This window comes from Halichoeres trimaculatus, unplaced genomic scaffold (assembly GCF_033239565.1).
Source record: "Halichoeres trimaculatus isolate MK-OKI-2021-1 unplaced genomic scaffold, fHalTri1.1 fHalTri1_scaffold_13, whole genome shotgun sequence".
NCBI lineage: Eukaryota > Metazoa > Chordata > Actinopteri > Labriformes > Labridae > Halichoeres > Halichoeres trimaculatus.
Window position 1 is genome coordinate 17,287,286 of NW_027437191.1, and position 14,337 is coordinate 17,301,622.

General features: G+C 39.2%; 1 protein-coding gene across 5 annotated transcripts in view; it reads left to right on the forward strand.

Moving 5' to 3' along the window:
- The window catches only part of vegfab (vascular endothelial growth factor Ab), a 92,400-nt gene extending 90,235 nt beyond the window's left edge, over positions 1 to 2,165 (forward strand). For all 5 annotated transcript variants that reach the window (XM_074685097.1, XM_074685099.1, XM_074685098.1 and 2 more), the window contains one exon: positions 325 to 2,165. In XM_074685097.1, the coding sequence (XP_074541198.1) occupies positions 325 to 346 (22 nt within the window). In that variant the 3' untranslated portion in view covers positions 347 to 2,165. The remainder of the gene's footprint in view (positions 1 to 324) is intronic.
- Positions 2,166 to 14,337: the final 12,172 nt, after the last annotated feature.

Here is a 14,337-nt window from a genome sequence, read left to right on the forward strand (position 1 = left end):
AGTGTTCCCCTGGACAAGTCCAACACTGACCGCCAATACTGGTGTGTGGGAGCTAGCTGCATAGCCAAACAGCTAACTGCTATGTCACATTTTATTTCTTTGTATTTTTGATACCTGAAGAGGACTTGAAATGTAAAATGAACTTCCAAAGGCTCCAGATAACATGTTTGTGAACTATCTCACTTTGAATTTAGGAACATCAGATAGCTTGAAAGACAACCAAAAATTAACGCTAACATAATAAAAACAAACTCTTTGTAGCTTGTTTTTCCTGTTTACTGCAAAGTGCATCATTTTCTAATCTACTTCTTCTTCTATTTTTAGATGTGACAAGCCCAGAAGATGAGAGAGGTGGCAGCACCAGATGTACCAGATGAAGGAATATTCTAGAGATATTTCACAGCACAGCACTTTGACCTTTTAACCGTAAGCTCTTCTTTTCTGTGGAAAGCATTCCCCTTGGACTTACTGAGAGAGAACAAACAAGAAAGACTGAAGTTCCTCCCGCTGTATATCTGTGTGTACATAGACCATAATAAAGAAAAAAAGAGTACAGAATTGTTATGCTGCTACAGAAACTTATAACTAAACCCATCATTTTGACAAAAAGCAAATAGCCGCCATGTGGTTTTGCATTTCTAACAAGCTTGCAATGCAGGTGTACAGTCTTGTTGTTGATTCATTGAATGCAATTACTTCACTGGATATGAGTCTACTGTGGTTGTGTGTCAATCATAAATTGCAAAACCTCTCAATCTAAGATATATTTAACTGCTAAAACAGCGGGTGAGGCCGAAGAGGACATGGGAATGCTCTCATTTCAAAAGAGATGAATGGATTTTGTGTCGCTCATTGTCTGCACTTGCTTTTTCGGAGTATAAAAGCAAGACTTGCGGAGCGGCAGATGGACATCTGTCTCGACATGATGTCGCCTCCTTTCCCGTGAGGACATTGCAGGACTGACGTGGACATACACAATGTCTCTATTGTGAGCAGCTTGCAGGAGAAGAGACTCGAGTGCCATATACTTTAAAAGGGATACTGGTTATCAATATAGCATCAAATGTTTTGCTATGTCCTACATGAAAACCACTGAAAACATCATATACTGTCGTGTGATTCCATTTGAAAAACTGTGTCTCACAAAATGTACTGAGAAATCTTTCGAGTGCTTTTTAAATTATTTTTTGTCCTTTTTCAGGAGAGAGGATTGTCAAAGTAGTTTTGTTAGCTGTTGAACTCAATACAGAATCCATTGATTGCGTATCTTCTTCTTTTAACTTGTACATACTTAATAACCCTTAATGCCATAGTCCATGCTAGATAATTTATAATGTGTTAGAGTATTTTTCAGTATTCAGTCTTTACCCATATTTAATTTGGACTATTTATATATGCAGTGTTATGTACCTGTAGCCGTCCTACCCCCTCCCCCACATATAAGGTCACTCTCAGCATGGACCCTCACCGGGCTTTTCTATGAAAACAAAAAATCAAAAATGATTTGTAAACATTCCCTAAATGGATCATTTTACACATGTACTGATGGCAACTCCTCTGGATTTTAAAACCCCTCGTGTCTAAGGGTGTGGGTACTGTGTTCAAATTCAACGTGTCTCTCTGTGTTTGTGTGTGTCTGTCCGTGAGTGTGTTTCTGTGTGTGTTTCTGTGCATTTGTTGTCTATGTAGATGTTAGAAAGTTGTATTTAAGTATTTAAGGTAGTTTTAGGTCTTTGTGTTGTCCGTCCTACACGATGCAAATAAAAATAAACTACTGCTAGCAGCTCAGCATAAACTACCATGACAAATTCTGAATCCAGATAACAACCTGCATCCTCTCTGCCATCAGTCTGCAAGCCCTCATTATAAGTTCTCTTTGTCTTTTCTTCAATATTTACATGTCTTCTGTGTCTATGTAAAACCGTAAAGCATATTTATTTTCAAATTATATTGTTTTTTATATAAAATAAGGAAAAGGTTGCTGTGTTGTGAATGCTGTGTTTTCAAGAGATTTCATTAACCAACGTGAGATTTCCCTGTTTTTGTGTGACGAGTTGAAGCTCACACTTACAGAATGTAACCTGACGGAAAAATAGCTCAGAGAAATAAAAGACTCCTGCACTCTTTTCATGACAGACAGACAGATACTCAGCCTTATGAATAAAGTGGCACTTTGAAGCAGTGTGCAAACATTTCATCTGTTAAAGTGACTGCAGACCAAGTGGCAACCTCACGTCTTCATAATGAAACCAATGCAGAAATGCCAGAACTGCAGTTCCTTGAGTGTCCACTTGAGGCTGGCTCCAAAAGACCCTGAAGATGCATTCGCACCCATTCTTGAAAACCCATCTTAACAACAAAAACAAACACACACATTTATAGCTTTTTTCTCTATCACACACTGTAAGGGCTGAATTTGTTTTATAACTGGTTGGTTTTGATGATATTAAGGTTACAGGTTCTGCATAATTAAGGGATGAGAAGGTGAAGGACTAGCCAAGAGGCTTAAGGCATCCACACCTTTCCTCATGCTAGGTTGCAAGATTTAACAGCAGTATACAAAAGGAGTAGCATTTAAAAAATGTATTTTTAGATGTTGCACGTAAGAGCACGTAGAAGACAGTTATTTCCTTGTTAACTTAAGAGACAGTTGGGCCACTGTAATAGTGTGGTTTGGATAAAAGTAGGTAGAAACTTTTCTGCCCATAATTGTATAAAACACATAATTCTTTTCACGTCAAATGCTCATTAACTTTAGGGTAAAATAAACAACCAAATGTGAGCTCTTCATTCAGTTCAATGGAACCACTCTGTCAGGCTCCAGAGCTGCAAATACTTCATTTTACAGCAAAAAAAAAGTTTAACCTGGCTCATTAATCATGGCTAGCAAAACATCGGGACAATTTTTTTTGCAGAAAATACATGTTTCCATTCAACTGCAGTAAATTCTAAGTAATTTGAAGTCTGATTTATGTACAGGACCCCTCAATGTTTCAACAGATACATCTACCAAACGTAGCTTCATTTGAAGTAAAATCCTGATTTGAAGGGAGAATTAGATAGCTTTCACATTAATTAGCCTTTCAAACAACAAAATCTTTTTCAGGGATCCAAGAAGTCTTTCAAGAATGTAGAAGAATTACCTGGCCTCTTTGATGACTTCTTTCCAGACGAGGTGTGTGGGTTTCAACGGCTCTAAAAACTTTGTAGGTAAGTTGCTGATTCGTTGGTTCACCGGGACAGTTAAAGGGAAGTTTTTGGCTGTTTGTACAAGATTAGAAAATCTCTCTGTGGTACTGTGGCAGAAGCTAATCCTTAGATCCTGGATCAAATCTAACACTGGTGAATGTAGATTAAGTAGAAGTTTGATGCAATGTTTGTTTTGAACCCCCCCAACTCACACAAACACACAAACACACACACACACACACACACACACACACACACACACACACACACACCTTTTTTTTTCTTGCTCTCCACCCAATAAGCTCCAGCATGGTGCTAATTCCCTTTTGCTCTCCCTCACTCTAGCTCTCTGTGCACATACCTAAATATAAAGCACACTATAGTCCTGTTATCCCTGTAAATGGTAAGGGCCCCTTTACATGGTAAAACTTCCCCAAGAATGTTATAAACCATCTAAGCTGTGATTTAGCCAGAACCCACAACTCAGCTAGCAAGCTAGCAGTCTGTGTGTTTCGTTAGCTTAAATTTGGTGAATTACTATCAGGATGGGTTTCACTTGCACAGTGTGTTTGAATATCATTTGTATGACTGTTAAATGATGGAATTAACTATGAATTTTACGTGTGAACCCGTGAAAGGTTGGGTCTGCAGGATTTTCTTAAAAAATAGAATGTCAACTTTTACAGGAATAATCCTGCTAAATCATCTCCTACAGGCCTCTACACACGTGTCAGTGTCTGTGTCTGCCTCAACCCCCTCCTCTGCATGTACATTAATATTTTGGTTGTATCAGGACGTTTCTGGGCAGAGAGTAAGCATGGTTACCTCAGCCAATCACAGAGCACAAGTGACTATGCGTGTTGATTAGCAAGTGGAGCTATCCTGAGCGGCTACTAAAGTGGACATAGCACAGCGAAAGAAAAACACAACCAAAGTGAAACGACACGCCAAACAGATAAAGCTTTTTTCTAAACATGGGTGAAGCTTGGTTCGACTTTACCTCTCTGTTGGGCACTCAGAGAGCAGCATGGGATGAAGATCAAAGCCAGCTGGATTTTCTGCTAACCAGGTGTGTGTCAGATACCTCTGATTAGCTTGTGCTAACATGCCAAGTCAGGTGCACAGTTCTTGAGTCTCTCCCACGTAGAAACATGATGCTACAGGTGGTTGTTGGGCTAGTTAGTATGTGCATGGAGCTTTGGTCGGAGGCTGTGGGTTTGCACCGCGACTGGCATTAAGTCGAGGAGGAGACTAGTTTGAAAGTTGTGTTTATTAACAAGTGACAAAAATTCTTGCAGACCTTACCTTTAAAGAAGTATGACCCCCCTTTTTAATTAAGACACTTTAAGAAACACAAAATATTTTAATGACCAAGGGTTAAAAGAAGACCAGCCTTCAAGGTGGAGATTATATTCTGTAACCTTTTTATTATTATTATTATTATTATTATTGTACATAATCATAAAATGGTATTATATTCTAACCTAAGAACAGTGAAGTGTCATCATAGGAAGCTAGAGAGAACTTCAATCCTTATTTCCTGTTAAAGGAAAAGGAAAGAGTTGCATTAAATCTGCAGTGATGTGCTCTTTACTGGTGATGAACCTCTTCCTTCTCCATTCTTTTGTTGTTGAATGAGTTTGAAAAGCCTACTTTAAGCCACACGATAGCAGCATAGCTGAAAATGGGATCATCAACCAAACACGAGTGATTTGTTACTTCCATCAACAAGTAATTTATGCCCTATTTGTTTTGGCAAGGACACACTGACAGGTTAGGTTAATATGCTCTTCTGCTGCCAATACTGAGATTTTGTAGAAAAGCTCCCCAGAGAACAGCTGCTAATGAGATCAATGCTTTATTTGGACCATTATAACTTCTCATTATGCAGAGAACAATTCTGCAGAAAACTTATGCAATCTGGAAGATTTATTATTGGTGCAAACTCAGAATTTTTTTATTGAATGTGTTACACAAACTACCTGTTTTTGAGAAGCCATCGGGTTTACGCTGCATACTTCCAATCGTTCCTGAGACTCATTTGTTTTTGTTCTAAATGAAGAGATGTAAATCTGATTTTTACAAAGTGTTTATGCCCTTGGAAAAAAAAAAGGGAAATGGGTTTTGGTTTATGGGTCAAAAGTAATAAAAAGGAAGAGAGAGTAAAAACAAGCCAGCATTTGAAGCTGTGAGCTGCTGAGTTGACAGAAATTATCTGATAACACATCAGTGGCCTATTTTCACTGTTTATGGTGTCTAGATAGCAAACTTCACCACAATGTTTTCGCCCTTAACAGGTTTTAAATGACAGATTAGGGTTATTGGGCTTTGGGTCAAATACTTTACCAACATAAAGGGAATGTTTAGATTCAACTGTTGACATACATGTTCAAAAAAAAAAAGAAAGGATGACACTTCCCCTCCTCCCTCAACAAAAAGTGAAGCCAAATAACCTCTCATTAGGATTTTGGCATATTGCACTTGTGACATCATTTTGGTGCCAGAGTCCCTGCAGTATAGATAGATAGTACAGGGATGACGTGAATAAAACAGCAAAGATCTCTCAGGTCAGCGAAGTTTACTGCGCAACATTTATCACACACTATTATAGCGTCAAATAAGGAATAAAAAATCTGCCCCCCAGATTATTTAACATCTAAGAATAAATCTTAAAACAAATGTTTTCAAAACAGAAACAATGTTTGGGAAACATATCTTTGATGTGTAAAATTATTTCAAATTTTGACCCATGTTCCATCTGTTTAAATGGAGTAAGAGGACTTTTTCACCCACACTGCTGTCTATCAGCAGGGGGAGCTCAAACTGCTTTGGCTTCACTGTAGAGAGTTGTCATGTTTATTACATTGTAATAGACGCTGAGCTAAAACAATAAGCCAGGAGAAGAAAAAATAATCTTTGGAAGAGGTCGTTATCCAGTCGTTCTCTCCAGGTTTGTCACAGGAGAAATACAGGCCATAGCCGGGTATTTTCAGTATCACCCCCTCGTTCGTTTTAAAAAATACTTTTGTCCACACGCAGGGGGTAAATCCGCCAATGACTCCAAGCACACCAAACCCATAATGGGCAGTGTTTTCCTGATGTTAAACCTATGCCAGCCAATCAGAATGAGCCCCCGTGATTCAGCTTTGATGTTTGAGAACTGAAAACTCTGTTTACAGGGGTCTACACAAAACCGTGAAACCGGAGATTTCCAAAATCTTCACTTTGGCCGGAGTTTTCAGAAAATATTGTTTTTAGTGACGTAAAGCTGCAGTTTCGTGTGAACGACAGGCGTAAACGTATAAAAATATATGTGGTTTCCCAAATACCTGGCTATGTGTGGACATGGCCATAACCCAGCAGACTGAGACGTGTCAATAACTGCTACTTTAAAAACATCAAACACAACAGCTCTATATTCCTGCACATATTTATTTTATATTTCATCATTTTCTTAAAAAAGAGTTTGCATTTAGTTTGACATGTGCACATGATAAGACACTGCCTGGTGTACAGAGAATTGTCTCATCTGCAGTGTCTTTGGACAGAAAAAAAAACAGTAAAAGATTATTGTTCCAACTGGATGAAACCAGATTCAAGAGCACTGAGAGCCGAGGTATTGAGTGAACATGCACAAGAATGGAGGTGTGATTAGAGCTCGTGCCAGCTTCAAGACCTGAGGCTGGCGACGTGCTCACAGACAGGTAGATCTCCTCAGTCTGCTGCTGCTGCAAAGTAACTGGAAATCATGACTCGGCAAAAACCCCTCCCTGATTGGTGTCCGCAGTGAAGTCAAGCGTGATATGTGCTCACACACACGTACTACGTCTTTAAGGCTTGTGATCTATATTTACCCGAGTTTCCGACTGATTGTGACACTGAAAAATATCCTCAGTGAGTCATGAGGCAGGGAACCAGAGAGGGAAAGGAGGGAGGGAGAGGAATAGGACAGAAATCAGTTTAAAGACAGATCAGTGGAGCAGAGTAAAAAGAGACTAATTGAACTAAAGGGGGAGAAGAAAAGAGGATAAAATAGTGGACAGAGCAGAGCGTGATTGAGAAGGAATATGGAGGAGGGAGGGTGAGCTGAGAGGGAATTACACTGATGCTCTGTGCTCATTCATCTGCATGTATGCATGTGCGTGTGTGTGTGTGTGTAAAAGTGAATGAAAGAGGACATAGACAGATAGAGGAACTGGGCTGAAAGTTAGGAGGAAATTATGTTTGCGACACAATAACTTCTCCTTCCTCATTAAAAACTACATGGAACCTTGGTGCAAATGGAAAACTTTAGCAGGGAATTGTAACATGTACAAAAAAACCCTTCGACCTTTAACATTTCAGTAGCACAAAGTTGGCCCTTTGATTTAGGTTTTGCCAGCCTGGCTGCACCCACTAACCCGTCACATGGGTGTAGTCCAGCTTACGCTCATTACTGTGGCATTACCATTCAACGGCCCTGTCTAAGACTGTGCGTGTGTGTGTGTGTATTCTTCAGAACTTGCCAGTACTGGAGTTAAATGATCAGTTAGACACCAAAATAGATCTCTCCTCCTACAGCTTTTTCACTTTTCTTCATCTTTACACCAAAGGTTCAAGCCTAATTTCAGAGAACAGACAGTTATCCACTTAATGTCTTGTGAATGAACAAGTCATTGACAAGCTCTAAGTTAAGACCCGAATTTGAGACTCCAGGTGAAAGGTGAAAAATAAAAGACAACAAAGTACAACTTAAAATCATAGCAACCTTGAGCACAAGTCTGCATAAAGAGTAAAAAAAAAAACACAGCAAAAGGCTGGAATGCTAATACTACAAGAAACAGCTTAACAAGGTACCAATACTAAACACAACCAACTGGTACAGGACTAAGGGAGACACAGATACTAAATACACACAAGGTAAGGGGAACATAGACTGTAAAAAAAATGGACGTCTGCCTGCTCGGCTTGAAGTGAGGTCTCCACAAAAACTGCTCCCCCTGGTGACTGGCTGCAGCATGGGTTAAAAAATCCGGCTTTCCAGTCATTCCAGATGGGCTGTGGTCAAACTTAAAAAAATTAACACACCTCGTAGAAATGTTTCTCACGTCAGATTGTTGTGGTGATTTGAAGATATCATTTGGCTGTCTTGTATTCAAGTCCTCTTTTTTCTGAAAAGTTTTGTTTTCATTAGTTATACGAGGTTAAAAATGAGGTTTAAGGTAACGTTTAACGATGACTGACAGCTGCTGTTCTCGTGTATTTTTTTCGGGGATTGTAAAATATGTCAGGAGGTAGAGTCAAGAAGTGATTACACTCTCAAAAAGAAAAACATATATATATTTTTGTCACCCAGCTCCACTCAGATTCTCCCAGAATCCCTCATCATCTCTACTCCGCAGACTCTGGCTGCCAGTGGCAGGGGGAACCGGGGAATTTTGGATTCAAAACTGTACAATGATAAATAGCGAAGCCACACTGTCCACGCTATATACAGTCTATGAAGGGGAACAGTTGGAAAAAATCACAGCTGGAAGAACAATCAATGAGAAGAGACCAAGACAGGAAGTAAAAATGAAAACAACACAAAAAGACAGAACTAATAAGTAAAAGCTGACACACACATGGCACAAGGCAGAAAAAGAATCAAACATGAACATCTCAACAAGGCATGACAGGCATGTCCTTTTTATTGTTTTTCTAAAGATTAATCGACAAGTCCAAATGAAACTTTATGAACCATGGAGGAAATCAGTGACATCTAGAACTGTTGAGTGCAATTAAACTCTGTAGTCTGTAAAGAAATAAATCAAAACACACTAAATCAGAGGATTTTTTGTGGGAAAAAAAATTAAGCATGTCTAATTGGCAAAATTTGTTATAATATTTATAGAGATCTGTCATGAAGCAAGCATCAGGTGGATATCTCAAGCAGAACCAGAGTAACACATAGTCAGCGTCTGTTTATGTGGCTCTAAAGCCTGACTTGTATGTCACATCTATAGAAACAGTGCAAATCACAAGACCTGTGATTTGTCCACTGGGTAGCATCATATTTCCTGCGTTTACAGCTGCCAAAGCATCCCCCATCCTCTGCCAGCTCTGATTCAGCAGCCAAACATACCATCTTCTCTTACGTCTAATCTTTTTTCCAGTGTGATCAATTTCTGCTCAACATGTACCAGCTTCAGCTCTAGAGTAACACTCCTGGATTTAGCGGTCATTGTTTCCTGTGCACAAACATGCCACGAGAATGTAGCATTACCAGAAACTTGCAGTAAGACTGGTGTAGGAATTACTGCCAACTGTTATTTAAGAGGAGTATTGCAGAGCAATGAGGAAACTCCACCACTCAAGTATGCACTCTTGATGTCATAGGCCACTGTGGCAAAGCTACAGCACTGAGTCAACACAAGAGTATTAACCAGGCTTGACTCTTGAACAGAAAAAGCATAAAACTGTCTTCCTCATTATGAAAAAGTATCACTGTCTGATACTATTACAGCTGTCTGATTTTACAGGAAGAAACCTTGAGCTAAACCAGGGTCACTGAGAAACTGCCATGTGCCTCGACTTAGTATAACTTTATGACCCAGAATGCCATAGGTGTATCTTCCTGATTTGAAAAAAAAAAGACTGAAACGGTGATATTATGTAACAGGCAGAAACCTTCAGGAGAACTGGACTCATTACAGTTTGTCATCTGTCTCGACTCTCAGGGTCCAACTATGGACCAAAGACACCATATAGACTCATTTACTGCTTGTTAACTGTTATGGCTGTGCACGCATCTTGGCAACAGAAGTGCTGCAAAGGAAAATGGTTTATAAAGGGATGAAAGGGAGTTAACCACCAAAAATTGCATTTTTTTTTAACCTAAATAAATCAATTTGACAAATTACAGATTTGAAGCACTCACAGGTTTGTGAGAAATCAGTGACTGGATGAAAACATCAACAAATGAACAGACATTCAGTGGACTGACACTTTAAGTGGAGAAATACAGTGTGTACCACGGAGAAGAGTTTAAACACGCGAGTCACTCTATGCCTATCACTGCATATTTTGTTGACACCTATCAGACTGTGACAAATAAAGACTTGAACTAGTGTAAATAATTCAAAAATCCCCCCAAACCAAAACGTTTTTACAATCATTTCACCTTGAACATAGAATCTGTTTCTGAAAACATATGGGGTTCACATATGTTTTCCCTAAAAAGCAAGTCCATTTCATAACTTTAGCCCAAAACCAACTTTGTTTTATAAAATTCAGAAAGTTAAAAACTGGTTTTAAAATATCGGCAGTTAAGTCAGGACCACTTTGTCAAAATAATCTTTATTAACTTGCTTAGTTTTCATTTGGCAGTATGGTTCTGTTCTGGGACTCCCTGCTCTTCCACGGCTTGCGTTGAAAGCCTGAGGCAGGAAGAGCACACCTTCCTGCCCATCACTGGCTATCATGAAGGGCGTAAGCAGGGAGCCCAGCAGCAAAAATAAAAACCCAGACAGAGCAGAGTAATCGACATGAATACATTCACAGGAGGAGGTGGGGTGGAGGTGGGTTGCAAAATGCCATCAGAGAAAGCAGGAAGGAGGCTGGGCCAGAGCTGTTTAAATAGACCACTCTGAATGAAATTTCCAATAGGAAGCAGACACAGGAGTCAGCCAAGCAATCAGCCGATCTGCACCAATGATGACAGCTAAGCTGTTAGCGCTTGACGTCCTGGCCTGCCTGAACTAACGCTACACTTGATTTAAAAGTATTTCTTTGGGGTCAAACATTGTTACCTGAGGTCAGATAAAGAAAAGACACACTAAAGATGCTATGGGGAGGATTTGTTTCGATTGCACTCTCTCGCCACCTTGTGGCCTGGAGCCTCCACACACTGTTGTAAATTACTTTTAGCGAGGCATGTGTTAGTTTTGGAATTAAGTGGAGATTGAACACAAAAAAAATATTTTGTTCAAGACAACTTTTTACTGGATATGCCGCGTGGAGGTAAGGTATTTATCAGTACAGATATGTAGTGCTACGGTTTGAAACGTGACGTCGAGCAAACGTAGGAGACGGCTGTATGTTAGCCCGGAGCTCCAAGGTATCTGTAGGCTAATGTGACAACAAGTAAACACTGTCAGTTTGTAACTAGTTTAGTAGCCACTTATATTTAGCACAGCTGGTAGTCTGATGCTCTAAGACATGTCTGTAATGTATAACGTTAGTAAATCCTGGTTAGCTATGTCCTGCCAGTCATCTACCAAGCAGAGCTAACATAACCTCACTCTTCATTTTATTGATAGACTCTCAAGTTTGAACAGACCACTGCAGAATAACTGCTGACTGTGGGTTGGAATGAACATTATCACTTACAGTTTAGCCCCTGTGTTATAGGGTGATACAGCCTGAGCTAAAGGCAGATTAGCCTTTAGCTTGGACTACTAAACTTCGTCAGTTGGTGGGTGTTGCCATAGACACCTAGACGTGTCGTAGATCAGTCCGGTTGTGGACAACCCAAACTGGAAGTTAAGAAGTCACAATTTAAAATAAGCTGTAACCAGCAGAGAGTAGGGGATGACATGCAGCCAAGGGTTGGGATTTGAACCATCAACTGCTAGGACAATAACTTGTGGAGCGTGTGCTTCCACAGCCGGGTCAACCGGTGCCCCAGAATAGACTTTTTAGAGTTGTAATATTATTTAATCCATCCTCTTACAGAATTGTTCTTTTTAAGTCTGTTCAGTGGAGCATTAGGACCAACACTGGGAGATTTCATGCTCAGAAACACTTGCATGAGACTGATGAAGTCTTTTTGTACCCCAATTATCCCATGACAAAACCCTTTCATGGAAGTGTAAAATATTTGTGGCATATCTGAAAGATCTGCAAGTGCGGAAGTGATGTGAGCTGGGGGGATTACTGCAGATCAGGCAGAACGGAGCTGGATTTGTGTTGTGTTTTGTGTATTAGACAGGCCCGGCCTTGTTAGGGAATCCACAAGGGCTCAGTGTTGAAAATTTGGCAGAACTATCCAACTCCTGATCAACCACAAATCACTCGGAGAACAAGTGAGGAAGCTGACTTAAAACAAGCATGAAATTTAAGGATTACGCTCAAGAACAACACTGGGTTTCTCTCTCATTCACCAAAAGAGAAAATCAGTGATTACAGGAGCAGGGGTGTTGAAAAAATAAGAAGTTGTTCATGGAAAGTTGGTAAAAAATGAACTCTCACAGTGAAACTTGATGCTTACAATCCCAAAGTCCAAAAGATTAATCTGACAGCTGCTGTGCTCCTGCGTGTTCATGCAAGTTATTGTTTGACTTTTTATCTGTCTTTGTGTTTGTTTGTTTGTTGTGGTGCAAAAGACCTTTAAATATCGTTTATCAGACTTGTATTTCACTGAAGTTGGAATAAAACTTTTAATGTAATTACATAAATATCTAAATATGCAACATTTTGTGTAAATATGGCACCACCTTGTACATTTGTGTACTTTTCTTTATCTCATGCCCCGTTTTAAAAGCCTTAAACGAGCAGCTCTTACATGAATTCTCTCCTTAGTGTTTATAATGCACATTCTTCTTTTATTTCTCTTTGTATATTAAGCATAAGAATAACTCTAGGATTAATAACAGCCTGCTTGACTTTGTTTTAAATAAGAAAATGTATATTAAAGCCCAATATAAATACATCCTACTTTTATACTGCAGACTCCCCCTCAATGTAAATATTTGGCTCTTACGCCCACATACACTATAAATCTACCGTACCCACTCCCCATAACATTTGACCTCACAGCCAACTCCCTAACAAGGTGCTTTATAGACTCATAGAAATGATCTATGATGTGATGTGTATCTCTTATCTTCATTTATAATGCCTCCTCCCTCAAAGCTCTGTTCTCTGTTTTAAAAATAACTCTTTAAAAAGCTTACATTTCCCAGATTTTCTGTCATCTTTATATCGATGTCTGGTGATACTGCCACGTTGCATTTTTGCTGCAAGTTCCCAGTTGAAGTTGATGCCTTCTCTTTGTCAACCCCTCCCTCCTTTTATATATTTTCTTTCTTTTCTTGCTCCTTCCCTGCCTCCTCTATGACTCAGTGCTCTGATCTCACTCCCTCAGGGCAGACACAGGGATCTTTTTTTTTTTATTCTCATCTGGATGACCACAACAAACTTTGACCAGAACATTTCACTGGCATCAGCTGCCCAAGACAATAAACATGCTGTGCAGTGTCTCCTCGACTTTTCCCCATGATGAACCAAACACCTCATACAGCTCTCACCGGATAACTTTTCACCCATTGTTCACTCGCTCTGCTGGTATAAAGCTGATGTTGAGTTATCAGTTACTCGAAACCTGCGGTACTTAAAGTAAACAGAGTAGATGAAAAGAGTCTAAGGCATTTAGATGAAAAAAAAATGCTCTGTCATAATTCATACTTTTACAATCCTATAAATACTCAGCTGTCAACGTCTGACAAAAGGCAGTTCTTAGAGAGGTGGTTTGTGGCTTTGAGGGAGAGCATGGTATAAAACAGTGTTTCTGAAATTCTGCTTCTTTTTTATGTTAATTCTAAATATTTGGATACATATCAATTAAACACAGCACAGTTCAGTGACAATCACAACTATAGCCTAAAAAAAGTAGCTGCATTAAAATATTTTTAAATGCAGGTTAATTTCTTTTAAAAAAAAGTTTGGAAAAATCAGCAAAAAGTAGCCAATAACACAGCCTAAAAGGCAGTTTAAATAAACTTAAATAGTGCAAATAGAGTGATGTAGAAATGGATGGGATGGGTATTGATAAGATTTTATTGATACCAATGCCGTTATCGATTTGGCTTATCAATTCAGTTCTTTATTGATTCTCTTATCAATTCAATCTGTTCATTTTGTGTCAACAACATTTTATTGAGTGTATAAATAAATAAATATGAAATGACAATCCTGGTATTTAGCCTCTTGATGCCTGTTATCACTAATGTGTGACATACCCTGTTAGGTCTTAATGCAGCTGAGATGACCTTTGTATCCCACTAATGCCTGTTGATTTATATCCTACACATACCAAGGATCATATCAAATGCACTATGTCCTCATGTATTGGTCAGAAGGTGTACTTCTTATATCTTAGTCTGCAATATTTCCCTCAGTAGTTTAATT